At 38.9% G+C, this 18,369-nt stretch overlaps 1 protein-coding gene across 20 annotated transcripts in view; it reads left to right on the forward strand.

Annotated features, from left to right (window-relative positions):
* Positions 1–18,369, forward strand: part of MPDZ (multiple PDZ domain crumbs cell polarity complex component) — a 358,570-nt gene that overhangs the window by 331,389 nt on the left and 8,812 nt on the right. For all 20 annotated transcript variants that reach the window (XM_082401563.1, XM_082401561.1, XM_082401564.1 and 17 more), the window contains 12 exons: positions 614–776; positions 2,568–2,764; positions 3,879–3,970; positions 4,177–4,267; positions 6,431–6,511; positions 9,453–9,545; positions 9,635–9,709; positions 10,882–11,056; positions 13,273–13,418; positions 14,144–14,227; positions 14,432–14,625; positions 16,106–16,253. In XM_082401563.1, the coding sequence (XP_082257689.1) occupies positions 614–776; positions 2,568–2,764; positions 3,879–3,970; positions 4,177–4,267; positions 6,431–6,511; positions 9,453–9,545; positions 9,635–9,709; positions 10,882–11,056; positions 13,273–13,418; positions 14,144–14,227; positions 14,432–14,625; positions 16,106–16,253 (1,539 nt within the window). The remainder of the gene's footprint in view (positions 1–613; positions 777–2,567; positions 2,765–3,878; positions 3,971–4,176; positions 4,268–6,430; positions 6,512–9,452; positions 9,546–9,634; positions 9,710–10,881; positions 11,057–13,272; positions 13,419–14,143; positions 14,228–14,431; positions 14,626–16,105; positions 16,254–18,369) is intronic.

Raw genomic sequence — 18,369 nt, forward strand, 5'->3', positions numbered from 1 at the left:
GGCCGGTGGTTTTGTCCCTTAAAACCAGCCCCCCTGAGATCTGAATTTGTGTGCTCTTTGCTAACAAACTGTCTCCGTGGTAGATGAACCCTGCATGTGCAATGCTCATTTTCATGAATTTGTTACAAGTCATTTTGAGAGAGGATTCAGGTAGAAATAAAAAATTCTTTATATATATTCTCACTAACAAGCTTTGAACTGCTTTGCTTGATTATATGATTAACTTCGTTAATTTTTTTCTAGTTTCTTGGAAGCCTTTTCTAGACCCCCAAAATCTTGCCCAGATAACTTTTGAATGAGATTTTTTCCAAAAAAGGAAGTTTGTACAACTTTTCATCTTAAGTTATTTAAGCCTTTAATTCTTCACCTTGAAATACCATATAACCATTTAATGGATTGTGCTCTGAACATACTGTTTTGTTGAGTGTATTTAAACCTTACCTGAATCCTTCCTACCATTTTTTATATATGTATATTTTCCCATTATTTAATATGTGAGATATTTTAAAGCTACTCTTTTTTTTTTTTTTTTTTGACATTGCAGACTTACTTCTTTTCGTTGAGTTTTCCTTCCTCAGACTGCATACCCACTGCATTCTTCTTGTTCCCACAGGCTCCCAGTCAGTCAGAATCCGAGCCAGAAAAGGCTCCGCTGTGCGGTGTGCCTCCGCCCCCTCCTCCAGCATTTGCAGAAATGAGCGAGGATCATGCACAGTCACCGGCAAGTGAAATCTCAGCAGATGTGGACAAAGAGGATGAGTTTGGTTACAGCTGGAGTAAGTTGTCTTTCTGAAATGCATTGACTTACAAGAGGTTAAATTAAAGTAGCTCTGGGTTTCTCAAGGCTTATGTCCTGGATGAATAAGTACGTTTCACCTTCAGTTATACATGCTGCAGTTTTGTGTGGAAAGAACTGCTGTTCGTTATACTTGAATACAGCACACATTCCTGAGGCATGAAATCACGTTCTTCCTTTTTTTAAATCTGCATCCCTGTTCAAGCCCACTTTGCCATTTGTATGAGAGTTAAAAAGGACAGGGCACTCTCTCAGAAGCTGTACTGGATGTGCCATCTCTTGGTCTCGAACAAGTCGTCACCCCCCTTTAGGCCTCAGATTCCTCACTGTAAAATCTATTTGTTGTTGCTGGTAGAACAGCCTTGATGTTAGGTATTTTCTGTACTAAGATGGTAACGTAGTATAATTGTTGAGATAAAAACTTGAGACATTTGGGAAGTTGTTTAACTGCCTCTAAGTTTTAGCCTGGTGGTATCCCCCTTTTTAAAATTCAGTTCCTACATTCCCTGTTGCTAACAGTGAATTAGATAATGTTTGAGGAGCCATAATGACGCATAGGAAGCATTCAAAGGCAGCTGTTATTAGGATCGTGGGTGTGTCTCCGTTTCCTAAGGAAATAAGCCATTTTACAGGGAAACATTAAACATTAAGCTCAAAGTTATGTGTCAGTGCTTTAAAAAGTTTCATTTAAAAATGTAAGTATTTCTTTTAAGAATGCTATGGTATATGCTTTTAGGAAGTACAGAGTACAAAATTTGTGCTGCTAGATTCAAGAAGGAAATCAGGAAATGGCAGTTTATGAAATTGATGCAGTTAAGAATCAATATAGAGTGCATGACATTAGCCAAATAGTAACGTTTTCTAAGAAATGATTTGTAAAGTTTGCAGTTTTCTCAGTGTATTTCTAATGAAATTAGAATGTTTTGCTAATCCATCAAGGTGGCCAGAATGTACTCTGAGGAAAACATCAAATGGAATGTTCATATATTGCCATGTCACAGGCCACCCCAAAACTTAATGGCTTAAGAAAACAAGTTATTATTAATCTGTCAAGGTGCTGTGGTTGGCTGGGCTCAGCTGGGCTGGACCTCCAGGATGGCTCACTCACGTGCCTGGTGATCAGTGTTGGCCACTGGCTGGTCGTTCATCTGGGCCTGGGGCATCTACCTGTGGCCTTGCCCTCTCAGATTAAAGAATAAACTCTACCTCTTGAACATGTGGGATGTGAGGTATGAAAGGTCTCATTTAATGACAGCAGGTACATCAGTGTGTGTGGCCTGATGGCTCTGTGCAATAAGAAAACCCATCCCCTTTATTCTGGATCTTTGTACCGAGCACCATCCAACATGATGTGACATGCCATGTAGATTTTCCTGTGGGAGAAAAGCTTCCACTGACCAGTAAAGACAAGTCCTCTGGATGTTCTGTTCTCTGCAAATGATAAAGTAACTTTCTGTTTTAATCACAGTCTTTTGAGAGTTTGTTAATGTGGATCACTTCTTTGGGCCTGATCACCCCAGGTGAACTGATTAATCAGATACTGTACTCTGCACCCTGGTTGCAGAGAAATTCCTCAAAGTTTGGGTGCTCCAGGAAACCAGTCTTGACGCCCAGGCCGCCAGTCTATTTAGCGTTTTCTTAACTGCCAAGGATTACATTTTGGTACAAATAATGCCCTTATGATGCCATTCTAAATAACCTTCCGTAGTAAAGCATTTGGCTGTGAATTAGCTCTTACTATCTGTGGGTGTTTTGTTCTTGTTGTGTGTAGAAAATATCAGAGAGCGTTATGGAACCCTAACAGGCGAGCTACATATGATTGAACTGGAGAAGGGTCGTAGTGGTTTGGGTCTGAGTCTTGCTGGGAACAAAGACCGGTCCAGGATGAGTGTTTTTATAGTGGGGATTGATCCAAATGGAGCAGCTGGGAAAGATGGTCGATTGCAGATTGCAGATGAGCTTCTAGAGGTAAGTTCTTGTGGAAAACACTGAATTTACTCTCGCTGAATTGGTGCAATGGAACCATCAGTTTCCGGAAAATCCACCCGGGTCTCATATGGTGACTGAGGAAACTACCGCTTCTCTGATAAAATAGATACATTGCATCAAATTTGGCTCTAGACCAAATCTCTACTAACTACAGCCCTTGTTCCCATTAATTTCCATGAAAAGGTTGTGACTATATAGCACCAGAAACAATTTTTGCCCCAAGACAGTAATAAAGATCGCATTTCAAAAACATTTTTTTGTGTGCTGCATTTTTGTTAGGAGCTTTGGAAAAAACCAAATGGCCAATCATGCCCTGGTAATGAGACTGATCCACAGAACCTTCTAGGAGTTGAATCCCTAATGGTAGACGTGATGGGGGTGGGGTGTGGCGGGGTCAGATTTGAGGCTAAATAACAAACACAGTAATTCAGCCCGCCAAGCAAAATAAACTGTGGACCATACTTTACAGTGTTAGAATTGTGTTTGCTTGATTTGTTCGTCCTCGCCTCCTGTAGGCTGGGATCCATGTGTCTTTACGCTGCTTGAACCATGCCTCGTGTGTTTCCCTGTTGGCTAGGAAGGCTCAGTCAGCAGTGGCTAAATGACAGGATGATTGGCAGTTTCCATTAGGTACTGTGCTGCTTAAGCACATTCTGCTGCCTAAACCCTGAATCCCCTGGCACTGCTTCTCCCCAGTGGCCTATTCCCAGGCCTTGAGTTTTGAGATTAATTAGGAGCTATGACAGTCAGGGCCTTCCCAGGATGATCTGTGCGGGTCACAGGTGCTTCCACAGAGCCCTTGCTTGGTACAAAGCACTCTAGAAGCTTGTCGCCTGCCTGAATACTGTCCTTATAGTCAGTCCAAGTGGTGCCTCTTTAGTCCATGGAGATCAGACTACATGCATGTTATTTTAATGTTGGCTTTAAACACGAGCTTTTCTTTTCTCACCATCAAAGTCAGGTTCATGTTCTAGGAAGAAAAATATATATAATATTTTAGAAGGAGAAACAAATGTGCTTTTCATTAGATAGGATGATCAAAATTTGTGAAATTAAAATTCTAGGTTCAATTAATGATATTTATTTCTCATAGATCAATGGTCAAATTTTATATGGAAGAAGTCATCAGAATGCTTCATCGATCATCAAATGTGCCCCTTCTAAAGTAAAAATAATTTTTATAAGGTGAGCATTTTTTTTCTGGTTTATTAAGTATTTTTCCTTTGCCTTTCAATTCTGAATTCTTTTGAATGAAAATAAAACATATATAACTGTGTGAGTGTTGTAGTTCCAGGTCCCAGAATTTTCTCTAATAATCTGAGTCTTCAAGCTAAAGAATGAAAATCATGTGAATGCTCATGATATGATAGGTCAGTGCTTTTTTCCTTTAGAAGTAAAGATGCAGTGAATCAGATGGCCGTATGTCCTGGCCATACCGTGGAGCCTTTGCCCGCTGCCTCAGAGAATCTTCAGAACAAGGAGGTATGTAGCCTATGTTTGTTTTTCTGGGAAGATTTGCTTGATACACCACTTATTAATTCAGCTAACAATTATAGAACCCTTGCAGGGATATAAAAGATAAGTAAGTCATAGCCTTGGCACCCAAGATGTTTATACTCTAGTATAAGAAACACTCATGTAAATAAGCACACCACTTACATGAAGGCTACTAGTAGAGTCTAGTAGCAAAGGGAATAATGAAGGTAGAAAAGGAGTTGACAGTTTTACCTCTGTAGGGAAAGCGAGAGTAAGACTTCATAGGGGAGGTTACACATGAGGTGTATATTGGAAGTAGATGACTTGGGGGCCATAAACATTGCAGGCAGAGCACATGGATTGAGGAATGGCCTGGAGGCTCTGGCAAATGAAGAGAATTGATGACTGCAGAGTGTTACTAACAGTGGGAGGCAGGGAATGGGTAGGGTCGGATCATGGGGATCATGGTGCAGACTTTGTCTTTGAGCCCATGTCTTTGCAAATTCAAAGAATGAAAATTATATTTTTAAAAACTTCTCTGGAAATGGTGCAGAGAAAAATCACAGGTTGCAGGGCAGAGAAGTTAAGTTAAAGGGAGTAGGAACATTATTGGAGTAGTTCAAGGGATAGATAATGAGGGCCTGAACGAATGCAAAAAAAAAAAGAGAGAGAGAGAAGAAGAAGTGGTTATGTCAGATATTTAGGACCCAAATTGACATTACTTCACCCCTAACTAAATATACTCAGTGAGGAAAAATGACTGGTTGAGAATCTGTTTATCCAACAAATATTTCTTGAGTATCTGCCTTGTAATAGGTTCTGTGTTTTGGGCTGAGAATAAACTGGTGAAGGAAACAGACAAGAGGTATGAGGCTTCCAGATATCTGACTTAGTGACTCGATAGATGGCTAACTTTCACTACAATAAAAAAGAGAAGCAGATATTTGTAAAAAAAAAAAAAAAAAAAAAAAAAAAAAAAAAAAAAAAATAGAGAACATTCTCTCTGAGGCAGCTTAAGAATGAAGTGCCTGTTGGAAAGCCTGGTAGGAGTGTCCATGGCGACGGCTGGTGTAGAGTTTAGAGATGAATCCCCAGAGATGCCGACTTGGGAGCCGTGGGAGCTGAGGCTCTGGCCTCTGGGGAACCTTTAGAGAAGAAGAGGGCCCAGGTCAGAAATGTGTAGTATCAGCAGTAAGGAGGAAGGCTGACAGAGAGAGGTCAGAGATGAAGAAGAACCAGGCGGGCATGTTGCACAACAGCTGAGGAGAGCCCCGTTGAGAAAGGGTATATTCCACAGCCTTGAATACTGCAGGGAGCTCAAGTGAGGAGGTGAATAGAGTTCTTTGGATTTCCCAATTAGGAGATTATTAGTGGTTTTGAGAAAGCAAACGATGGGTAAGAAATTAGAAGAGACGAGGCAGTGGCTAGAGGGTGACAAAAAATTGAGGTTTTGGTGGGAGTTTTGTTTTGATTTGGAGATGCATTGGATACATGTTTAGAATGAGTAAAAGGAGATAGGAGAGAGTGAAAAGCTTAAAATTAGAGGAACCATGGTAACTCTCAGTGGGAAAAGGCATAGCAATGGAAACGCTCTTCCCTAAATTAATATCTATACGTTGGGTTTTTCTGTACATAAGATGCAGAAATCATTGTCTCATGCTGGTGAACTAACTCACTGATCATAATGGTGAACTGAGTCAAGTGGTTTTTCAAGATTATAAGGGAGAAAATTTTATTTTCATATGAATTGTACCAAATCTGTCCCTTAAGAAAATGGATTTTAATAATTTTCAGGTAAAACATTTAATAGCTCCTAAATACACTTGATGACTAGCACGGTAAAGCATAGTGAATGGTGCCTCTGCTGGTGTTCTGTGTTTCAGCGCTTGCACCATTTGGAGCTGGGTTGTTGTTAGATAGCACTGTGGAGTAAACCCAGGAAGTCTTGAGGAGCACCTTGTGTCTTTGTGCTCCAAAATAATTGCCGTCTAATCACACCTCATTCGTATTTTAAAGAGAATATAATGTTCATAAATGTCATGAAATAATAAAATAGTAATAAGGAATTACAGCGTATGAAATAATTTTGATTAAGTAGCCCCTGTATTTAAACAAACAAAACTGCATAACACTCAGTTGCCTATTTTGTCATTTCTTTCCCTCTGTCAGGCTGAACCGAGCGTTACTACTTCCGATGCAGCTGTGGACCTCAGTTCGTTTCCAAACGTGCAGCATCTGGAGCTTCCCAAGGTAAATCTGCTTTGAATTGGAGTGAAATGATGTGACTGCCTTGACACTGGTGTTTTAATTCACTGGTTCTCAAAGCTGGGCTCCAGACCAGCCGCGTCAGCATCAGCATCACCTGAGAGCTTGTTAGAACTCCAGCTGTGTGGGCCCACCCTGACCTCCTGAATGAGTAGCTTTGGGGGGTGCGCCCGCATCTTGTGTTGTAGTAATAAGCCTTCTCTGTGATGCCAGTGTGCGCTAAAGTTTGAGAACCACTGTGCTAATTGATGCTCGGGCAGGGACCCAGCTTTTCCTGCCTTTATGATTATCCCAAGGTATGACATTTAGTGATCTCTCCTTTGATTTATTTACCAAGGACCTGCTATGGAGGAGGTAAAAAGAATAAAGAAACGGAAGTTATAGTCTTTGTCCTTCGTGAAACCGAAAGCTCAAATAACTAGAAGTCTCACCGATAGGCATCCTTGAGGTATTGGCTTTTGCAAAGATCTGAGCCTTAGGTTCAAGTGACCACTTTAAAGAAGTGGTTTGTTGAACAGAAACCTATCAATGTTTTCAAGTGCTGCAGGCTCATGCTGGAATGCAGGTGGGCAGTGGATGAACAGAGTAGAAGCAGAAAGAGTAGTGACATGCTCAGGGAAGAGGAGAGGAAGGGAGGAGGTAGGGTGGTGGGATAGAGGGATGGAACATGAAATGCTGCAGCAGAAAGGGGTGCTTCCTCCGCGACCCCCCAGCTCCAAGTCAGCCAGGGCAGCAGAGGCAGTCTGTCTGGATTGAATCTTTGTTTCATCAGGTCCAGACTTCACACATGGTGTGGTCTTGCTTTGCCTCCATTTTCTTACCTGTAAATTGGAGACGATAGTATTACCTCTGATAATATTGTAATTATAAAGATTAAGTGAGTTGTTTATAAAGCGGTGGGCATAAAGCCTGGCATGTGATCAGATTTCGTTCAGCATTTAGTGGAAAACAATACTGTGACTCTTCTTGGTTTTATTTCTTTTTTAAAAAATAAATAACTCCACAAAAATGGATTGCTCTGGTCTTATATGTTTAAGAAAAGTCATCGTGGGCAGTTTGTGTTGTGGGTAGAGGGAAAAGAAGTTATTAAAGCTTTTTCCATCAGGAAGTCCATACACTTCCATTCAAGAATCCCTCATTCTATTGCCATTTAAGAGAGAGTCGCTTGAGGTAGCAGGGGGAGAGGGGACTGGATATTCTAATGGAAGTCTCTGAGTTTGTATAAAGGAGTACGACGAGAATGGATGTTAGGTAAACAACCAGCAAATGCCCTCTGTACTTAGTAAAGTACTTTTCTGACTACAGTTAAGTGAATAGACAGTAATAGAATCAAATCTCAGAATTGAGTACATACAGTCATGGTAGATATAGAGTATTACTTATTCAAACAAATATTTATTTGTAGTAGGAAAGAGCATTGGTGTGGAGTGTCCCAAATAGAGGGTAGCTCAGTTTTTTACATTTGGCATCAGCATTGAGACTTGTCAGTCTCGTAGCATGTTGACCTTCCTATTCACTGTGCCTGATTCTTTGACCCCTAGATCAGAGTTCGGGGTTTCAAAATGCTGGCAAGTTTAGACACTTTATCTGAAGTCAGTTTGATTATATCCTGTAGAGTTATAAGTAGAAGGAATGCGTGTGTGATAACAACACTTGTGCATAGTGTGTCAGGCTTTTAAGCCTTTTCTTACTGCACTTGATCCTCACAGCAAACTTGTAGTTGGCAAGAATTATTTTCCCTTTTTTTTGGAGATAAGAAAATTGAGGTTAAGAGATGTTAGGTAACCTATACAAATTTCTACAGCTAGCCAGAAAGGAAATTACAGCTGAGCTCTGCTTTCCCTGAAAGTGTGTGATTTTCTCTGTATTATACACGTGAAAAGAGCAGTGGCAGAGAGGAGGCACAGTGACAGTCGGAAAGTCGTCAAGCATTAATCACCATTGCAAAGCCACAGTGTTGATAATCTTTAAAATGATGGTGAAGCCTTATCTCACTGTCGTGATCTTAAATGTCTGGTGGCAACCTTGGCTCTCATGTAAACATTTCAGAGAAACCATGGCGAGATTCCCTTTTCTCTCTTTTGCTTTCCATCTCCCTAGGTGCAAACTATAATGAGAAATGTTGCTAGCTCTAACCAGAATGAAATGTGTAAAACCCTATGGTAATTTTGTTCACGTAAACGTTAAGAAAAGGTAAAACCCAATGTTATGGAACACTTGGTTTTCATAAAAAAAAAGTGTGGAAAATATAGACAGAAGTAGGTGTAGCTCTTCTAGCTTTGGCAGGTTTTCAGTGCACGTCTTTGGGTTAAGAGTTGAGAGAATTTTCACTCTGCGCCACATCAGAACACGAGTATTTGAAGTAACCAGTCTGGGTATTCAGGTCCAGAAAGGACAGAGCATGAGCAGTCATGGCAGTCTGTCTGCTAAAGGAGGAAGGACAGCAGAAAGGGATGAAGGGGCCAGTGTTAGCGGTTATCTCTAAGCTGTAGGCCAGAAAGACGAAGAAGGAGGATACTTTGGTGTTGAATCACTTAGTTAGCCAGTTACACAGAGCTAAATTCTCAGACGTTGTACAGTCATTAAATTGTTGAATATGTTTTAGTTCTCTGGATATTTTGTTAGAGTTACTAGAGATATGTTACTGGATATATATGCTAAAGATACTAGAGATAGTGGACATATGGGAGGAATGAAAACATTTGACTATTTATTTGATGGAGGAGAATTTAATCCCATTAAAATAATTGAAAGTTTGCTTAAGAAAAGAAGAGATTTCTAATAGTGGATTTTAGAACAGTTTTAATTTCTTTTCTAGCCCTTGGGTAAGAAGACAGTGTTCAGAAGTTTCGGTCACATACCTTTCCATTTGGATAAATTTGATCAGTTTCACGTTTTCTGAGTGTTTCTGTTTTTGCTTCTCTAGGATCAGGGGGGTTTGGGCATTGCCATCAGTGAAGAAGATACTCTCAGCGGGGTCATCATAAAGAGTCTAACAGAGCACGGGGCAGCAGCCAGGGTGAGGCTTCCCCCTTCTCACTCTCAGAAAGTGGTGGGGAGGGAATTCTTTCTGTAAATTCACTCAGAATCTTCCATGTTTCCATCTAGGATGGACGGCTCAAAGTTGGAGATCAGATCTTGGCTGTAGATGACGAAGTAGTTGTTGGCTATCCTGTTGAAAAGGTACTTTTCCAAAAGAAAGCAGATGATACCATAAACTCATCCTTGGGCATGGCTAAACGTGTGTGTGTGTGTGTGTGTGTGTGTGTGTGGGGGGGGGGTGGGTGTGTGTGGTCAGTCATAGGGAATCAGAGCTGTGTAGCTGTATTAGACAGATATCTGCAAGGAAGAGAAGAGATTCTTTGGAACTTATTTAATTTCTACTTTCTGCTTTCCAATTAAGATGATGTTAAGGTATTTTTTGTTACCTGATAAATTCAGGGTTCAGTCAGCATTTTTGATAAATATCATTTCAGTTTTTCCTTAGGAAAACTTGGAACTTCTAAACAAAGGTCAACTTAGTATTAAGACTAAAGGAATGTTTTTTAATGGATGTTTGCTCCTATAAAATATCCACTATGTATATTGCTTTATAGACAGATTTTAAAACTCAACCATTAAATGTATAACTTTTATTGGGGTTAAACAGTTATTTGTGCCTGAGTTTCTTCCTCCTCAAAAGTGATGTTAATACTGTACTTACTAGGAGTCTCACTTGAGGCCTTTCATAAGTGCTAGGAAAAAAACCCTATTTTTCTTGAGATTTGGAGTGCCAATGTTTCGATTTCTACATTGGCCAGCAAGATGCCTAAACCATTTTTAAATTCAGTTTTAATAATTGTATGGGTTTCATCCTTTAACTCACATGTGTATGTTCTAACTTTCCATTTGGCTTGATTCTTCTGTTGCATAGTGTTCCTTATGTTGCTTTTAACCTAAGTGTTTCCATATTATTAAAAATGTTTGTGTAAGCTGCTTCACATTCTCTGTAGAATCAGAGGTGGGTAAAGCACCCCATACGTCTTCAAAGGTTGTAATAATCCAGAGAACTGGGCAGTATTAATTAGAAATGTAAAAAGTTGAAAGCCCGTTACTTATATAATGAAGAATATGGTCAGAACTAGACTTACATTAGAAATTAACTGTGGCCTTAATCAATATCAGGGAATTGGAGAAACTAGAAAGGAAACTGCAACCATTCTTTCTTGACCACTGAAATCCTGACAGGGAAAGAATTTGCCTCTGACTCTTCTCTCAACCATAGATGGTTCTAGATTCCAGCTATAATAGTGGAAGTGTAAGTCTACTAATTTGCCTGTAAATTTTATTTCCCCTCTAAACCAACACCCTGCCAGTTTATTAGCCTTTTGAAGACAGCGAAGACAACAGTGAAACTGACCATTCGTGCTGAGAATCCAGATTCCCAGGCTGTTGCTTCAGCAGCTGGCACAGCCAATGGAGAAAGAAAGAGCAGCCCCCAGTCTCTGATGGTCCCACCGTCTGGCTCGCCGGAACCAGAGCCCATCCGAAGTAAGTAAGGGCTGGTCTCCTGCTAGTCCTGCACGTGTGACGCGTTCAGGCTCAGTATCGCGTCCCTGTTTGGGAGCCGCCTGCCTGTACGTAGCCCACTGCTTGAGAGGCCGTAGTCAGGGAGCCTGTTGGTGAAGGGATGGTATAAAGAGAGGGGGCTCCTGAAGCAAGAGCACTGGGCTATGAGGCAGGGGATCTGCCTGCTGTACATTAACCATCCGTAGAGCCTTGGGAAACCCATCCAGCCACTCTGGGCCTCCGCTTGCTCATTTCTAAGACAAGGGACTGGTACTCTTTGCTCTCCAAGGATCTTCTGCTAAGGCTATCTGTGATTCCAGGTATCTTACTAATACATTAGATACACCATTTTGTTCATTCCTTTTTTTATACTAGTGAACAAGTAATTTAACTTCCCAAAGACTCAGTATTCTCATTTTAAAATGTATACAGTGATACCACTTCACTGGTGTGAAATCAACATTGCCTGGTGCTACATCAGACTCTTAAAAATGCACATATATGTAGTTGATGTGAGTTGTATCCTTTGAGTGTAAGTAGTAGATAACTGTCAAAGTAGTTGTATGTAGAGCATGGAATGAAACCTTCGTGTATCATTAAAATGCCAGTCTAGTATATTGAGGCAAGTTATTCCTTTGAGTTACTTTTTTGAGAAAAATTACACTGGCGTTTAATAAAAGAATAAATTTCAAGCTTTGCAGCATTGAAAAAAAAAGTACTTAAAAAACATTGCTTTTTTCTGCAACTGGGGAAAAAAATCTCTTTTGGCCTCCAGACTGAAACATTCAGTTCTTTTGAACAGGTTTTTAAGGAAGCAGCAGTTTAAAACATTGTAATATAGTTGGTTAAAAAATCTTTTTTTTTTATTGAAGTATAGTTGATTTACAATATTGTGTTAATTTCTGCTGACTCAGCTACATATATATATATATATATATATATATACATACACACACACACACACACACACACACACACACACACACACACACACACACATATATATTCTTTTTTATATTCATTCCAGTATGGTTTATCCCAGTACATTGAATGTAGTTCCCTATGCTATATACAGTTGGACCTTGTTGTCTAAAAAGTCTTAAAGTAATAAATATCTGATGAAAGCAATCCTTTATTTAGAAAGACTAATGCACTAAAATGTTAAAAAAAATATGGAAATTTTTTCATTTTTCATTTTTAAGTAGATCCCTAAATAGCATTGTCTATAAAAATATAAAATGCTAAATGGAAACATAACAGAAAAGAAAATATCTTACACCTGTTCTTACCATTTCAGGAGCAAGAAAATAGTCTCCCTCTGATTCCTAGAAAGAGAGCATTTTTTCTAAAGCTAATCTGTCAAGTATCCCAGCTTTCCCAAAATATGACATTTGCTCTATGCTTTTTGGTATATCACAAACCATATGATGTGAAGACTCTCATAAAACAAAGTATAAAATTATATTCCCTTTATTTTTTCATAATCTAATCTTATTTATTTAATTCTGAGCATTTATGCACCAGGATTTAATATCTGAGTTCATAAAACATCGAGACACAAGGAAAGAAACTGCAAGTGGGTCTTACTTGATGTCACATAAACTCAGATATTAAATCCAGTTGCTTGTATGCTCAGATTTGATTACATAAGTAGAGATGCTCTAAGATAGGATGAAAAGGAAAACTAAATCAAAAACCTAAAAAGCCCTGAATGGCAGGCACCATGACCAGAGTTACTGATGTCCTTTGTGTTTTGTCGTCTTCCCTGAATGTGAGTTAGGTCTCCACCACATATCTCAGTTCTGAGTTTTACAAATCATAATTTCATAAGAAGTTTGTTTGGGTCCCATGAAACGTAGAATATCAAAGTGGAACTAGAGGTTCAGTGCAACTCTCTGTTCTCATTCCTTTTACCCGTTACCTCCAGTAATTAAAAAAAATACAGAATACTGCATAAAATAATATCACAGGTAATTTTGTACCCACCACCCTAAATTAATAATGACGATTTAATCATTTGTTGGATAGTTTTAAATGTAACTAAAAGATTAAGGTGGAATTATATAGTCTTCTTTGTCCCCAACTTGGGCCCATGTTTCTGCTCCATCCCCCAAAGGCACCCAGTGTGGTGAATTTGATGTATATGCCTTCTAATCAATTTTTGTTTGTATTTCATTTCACTTTTAACTTATTTTTAGGTACAAGCAGGTCATCAACACCAGCAATCTTTGCTTCTGATCCTGCTACGTGCCCCATCATCCCAGGCTGTGAAACAACAATTGAGATTTCCAAAGGGCGGACAGGGCTGGGCCTGAGCATCGTTGGGGGGTCTGACACACTGCTGGTGAGGACGCAGCCCGAGATGCTCCAAAGACACAGGCAGCCTCTTCAGTGAGCCCTGAGAGATTACTGTCAGGGCGATTTCCATCAGTTTTATTAAAGGAAATACAAAGGCTTAGGAAAATGTATCATTCATTGTTATTTTAATGTATAGGGCAGATACTCAGCTGCGTACTGGGATTTTTATTTTGAGTAAGCCAACACTGACTTAATAATATTTCTTTATACTTGTGATTGTGACCTTTAGATTCAAAATATTTCTGTGGGTTTATTAGTTCTTGCCATATTTTAATTTTCTTTTTACTGACTGGATACTCTTGGGTTAGACCCATATTGAGAAAAATCTGAAAATTTGGATAATTTATAGATAAAAATTTCTAAATGTCAAAAATGCTTTTAAAAACCATTCATTCCACTTGTGGATAGGAAAGGTGATGAGGTGATGTATGTCTATTATATATGCGTGTGTGGGTGATTTATATATTTTATAATTTTTTTCTTTAAACTTCCATATCATGTGAAAGAAATATAAGCTTCTTTGAGCCTTGTAGCAAAAATTGTCTTCTTATGCTTTTCTTTCAGTTTTGATATGTGGCTCACATACGGATGCAGTGAGCGTATAACGCGTATCACTGTCTCTAAAAGTGAAGTGTGCTTTGACTCCATTTCTGCTCACCCTCCCTAGGGAGAATGGTGTAAAGCATGGGTGTGTTTTCTTTGTGCCCTTAGGGTGCCATTATCATCCATGAAGTTTACGAAGAAGGAGCAGCATGTAAAGACGGAAGACTCTGGGCTGGAGATCAGATTTTAGAGGTACAGAATGCTGTGCATTTGACCTTTACAACTAACGAAGAAAAGGCTACTCTGGGGAGGATGGTCTTTGCTTATTTCTTTTTCCCTCCCTCCTTCCCTTCCTCTTCCCCCCTCTTTCCCTCCCCCTCTCTCCCTTCTCCCTATCTTTTTTCCTTTTACTCAACTCACCTGGTTCCCCACCCTCTGTGTCCCGTTTCTGTACAGGTGAATGGAATTGACTTGAGAAAGGCCACACATGATGAAGCAATAAATGTGCTGAGACAAACACCACAAAGGGTGCGCCTGACGCTCTACAGAGATGAGGCCCCGTACAAAGAGGAGGATGTGTACGACACCCTCACCATCGAGCTGCAGAAGAAGCCGGGCAAAGGCTTGGGGTTGAGTATTGTTGGTAAAAGGTATGACTGATCAGGGCAAATGCAATGACCTCTTGGAAACGATTGAATTTAAATTCCTTTAAAGAGTACTAGCAGTAGTAGAATCTTTCTCAACTGCTAGTGTTCTGTAGGTAGCTATTTCAGCCCATGCAGTAGTGGAACATCAGAAGACATTGGTGCTGAAATTTTTTAGTCAGTATTTTGGGGGATTTTGAAGGTACTAGACAAAAAGCCATTTGGTATTTTTGAGTACCTGCTGGGTGCCAGGAGATACATTAGGTTCTGGGGAACAGAGTTAAATAAGACATGGATCCTGACTTCAAAAAACTCTGTTTGGTAAATGAGCATTAAATACATTCTTGCAACAAAGGACTTTGTTGGTGAGAGGCAGAAACGCATCGTGGGGGATCCACGGAAGCAAAGGAGAAAGGGACCGAGTGCATGACCTTATTTAAGGGAAGTAGATTAGGAAAACCCCTTTATAAAGAGGTGCCAGAGATGAAGCCAAAAATGAGAGGTGAGAGTTGGTCTGACAGAAGTGGGCGAGGATATTCTAGGGAGAAGGATCAGCATGAACAAGAGCACACCATCAGAAGGGAACAGAAAGTGTAAATTAAGAGGCCAGGGTAGTAGATGGGTGAATATACATAAATTAAGTACCTCATTTATTTAAATATGTATGTATAGTTAATATTAAAAAATATATAATCCAGTAAGTTCCAACACCTTTATTCTTAAGATGGGAAAGCAGAGTATCAGATGGTGAAAGGGCTTGTTTGAGGTCATGACCTTGGCAAGAACAAGTGATACAATTCAACTTTTGCTGAATGTTTCTACTAGGAGTTATCTTTGTATCTCAACAAGAAGTCCTTTAGTTATTTATACTTTCATGAAAGGAAGATTGAAATAAGTTGAATATTTGTTCATTTTGCATAAACCTATCTTGTATGAAAGTTAGACCTGTAATGATTTAAAAGAAGAGACATCCCAGCAATGGTACTTAATTTTGAGTAACAAATGGTTTTAGTTTGAGATACATATCCGTTATTTATTTTCAGTAACGTTAATGGCACTGGTGATAATAGCAACATATTTATGTAGGCACAGGTCAATATCCATTCAAGGCTTCATTATGGTGTAGAAAGAACAATAGATTTAGCTCCCAGTGACTGACTCTTAAGTCCTGTTTTTGCCATTTAGTAACTGTGACTCACAAAATGAGTATAATAGCCACTTCTACTCACAGTGTAGAATTGTTGAATAAATATGCTTATGAAATATATGTTCAATCTATGAAATACTGTAAAGACATAAGATACTATTTATTACAAAAAATAATTCTCATAGTTGCACCAGTGTTGCTGAAAACAATAAAACTTTTAAAGTCATAAAAATAGAAGTAAAATTTCCAGTTGTAAAATGTTAGCCTTTCATTAAATAAGCATTGCATTACAGTTGGGAAAAAATAATAATGTTGACATTCAAAACTTGACGTTTGCAGAAATGATACTGGAGTATTCGTGTCCGACATTGTGAAAGGAGGAATTGCAGATGCTGACGGAAGGCTGATGCAGGGAGACCAGATACTAATGGTGAATGGAGAAGACGTCCGTCACGCCACCCAGGAAGCCGTCGCAGCTCTGCTAAAGGTAGAAATCCAGCGCCACAAATGGTCATGTGTAATAGTGTAAGAGAGGGAGGAGCGGCCACATTCAAACAAGTATTTATCTAATATGTTCTCTCAAATAAGACATATTTATACATTAGACACCATATTTCAGTGATAAATCTCTAAATAACAAACTTACAATCAGCTGTTTATTATATTATTATATATTTAGCAGTAGTAAGAATTATGAACTGAGTATCTGTGTTCTTAGTAAATCTTTTATCACAAAGTGATTACTGTGTGGCTCTTTTCTTGAAAGAAAAACACATATTCAGGCCACAAAGGAGAAAAAAAGTCTTAACCTCGGTTCTCCCCTGCCCTCCCATATTTATATTTGGATTTATTCTTATGACCTCTGGCCTAAGGGAAGAATCTCCTCCCTGGCACGGGTGCTCTTTGAAAAGGGACTCAGCAGAAAGGCGGAAGATCATAGGAGGCAAGAAGGGCACCTCTGGAAGTCATGCTTTCTGGACTGCCCTGTCCCAGCCCCTTCCTTAACCCCTTACTGGGCACACTAAATTGGACATCTTTATATTTTCCCAGACATGAAGAATGTGGAAGAAAGATTTTATCCTTTTTGAATGACAGAAGAGAATGTTTGGTTCATATCTTATTCTGATTCAAAACTATTGAACTATTTAAAGTTTGACATTTAAAATCATAGTTGGATGGGTCATACTTACGAAATGAAGACAATGTAATGCAGATTTACCGGGCAGTACCTTCAACAGTTATTATTGTTGTTGTTTCAATAATTATAATGCCTCCATCCCAAGGTATCATTGCTAGTCTTAAGTACATTTTACATTGTGAAATCTCTTTCCTCCATGGAGTAAACTCTCCATGAAGAATCATTTTCTGATTGGAAAGGCAGAGCCAGTCTCATTTTAAAAATGGAAAATATAGAATAGTCACTTAAAAATACAACTCGTGGAAGTTTAGACATATTTCCTATCAGGGAATATTCCAGTTTCCAGAGGGGGTTTGTGTTCCTACAATTACATAAAACAGTGTTTATCTCATTGTTTTCCTTTACCTAACATGTGTTTTTATGACCTGAAGTGTAGTTCAGTGTTGATTAAAAATCGATCGCCATCGGTATCCATGTCATGTGGCACATGTTCAGTAACATGAGCACATAACTTCATGACAGTGTCTGACAGCAGGAGAAATGTCAGAGTTCTCAGATGCTAGTGGGAGCCTCTTCAGTGGCTAAGCTTAGCTTCATGGAGTGATTTTCAAGTGAGCATCTTGTTATAAACCTCTGTGGTTTGCATAGGATCTGGTATATACATATAAATTTAGTTATTAATAAAGCACACTTAAAGTCTATCATTTCTTCTTAGAGTTATCAATTTTCAAAAAATAATTAGAATTCTTTAAGGAGAAGTAGCTTCCTTTAGGAGATAAATTAACAATGATAGTTAACTCTGTAAGATAGATACCTCTCAAAAATAGAGAAGGAGACATCCATAAAATAACCTAAATAATTTTAGAACTAGTTAAATCACCATTTAAAAACCCAGTTTGGCAGTATATAATGAGAGCCTTAAATATTTATATAGCTTTGCTATTTGTACCTCCAGCTGCTGCTTGTTGTTGTTTTGACTTGTTATTTCTTCATTTAAACATCTTGCAGAATCCTCAATACACAAAAAAACTTCACGTACATGAGGTTCATTGCAGTGTTGTTTGTTATAATAGAAAACTGGAAGCAACACAATTGACGATACTGCTTTGTGCTCGACACTTTGATAAGAATTGTGCATGGATTATTTTATCACAACAACCTGTAATGGTCTCTGTTTTTAAAATGCAGAGTAAAAGACTTATCAAGGTAAACATCTGCTAAGTTCACCCAGCTAGTAAATCACATAGTCTGGATTTAAACCAGTGTATCTGACTCCAAAAGCCTGAGTTCTCAAACACCTCATTGTGCTGCTTTCACAGTAGACTGTATAGCATTTCTTGCATGCCTATGATTTATTCGTAAAGGACCACAGGGAAATTGTCTTCAATTCTCGTTTTGTGTTTACAGCAATATGGCTTGTTTAAGTGTTGTATATTATAATATATCTATTCAGGTACAGCGAGGC

Source organism: Balaenoptera borealis (genome assembly GCF_965194805.1).
Source record: "Balaenoptera borealis genome assembly, chromosome: 8".
Classification (NCBI taxonomy): Eukaryota; Metazoa; Chordata; class Mammalia; order Artiodactyla; family Balaenopteridae; genus Balaenoptera; species Balaenoptera borealis.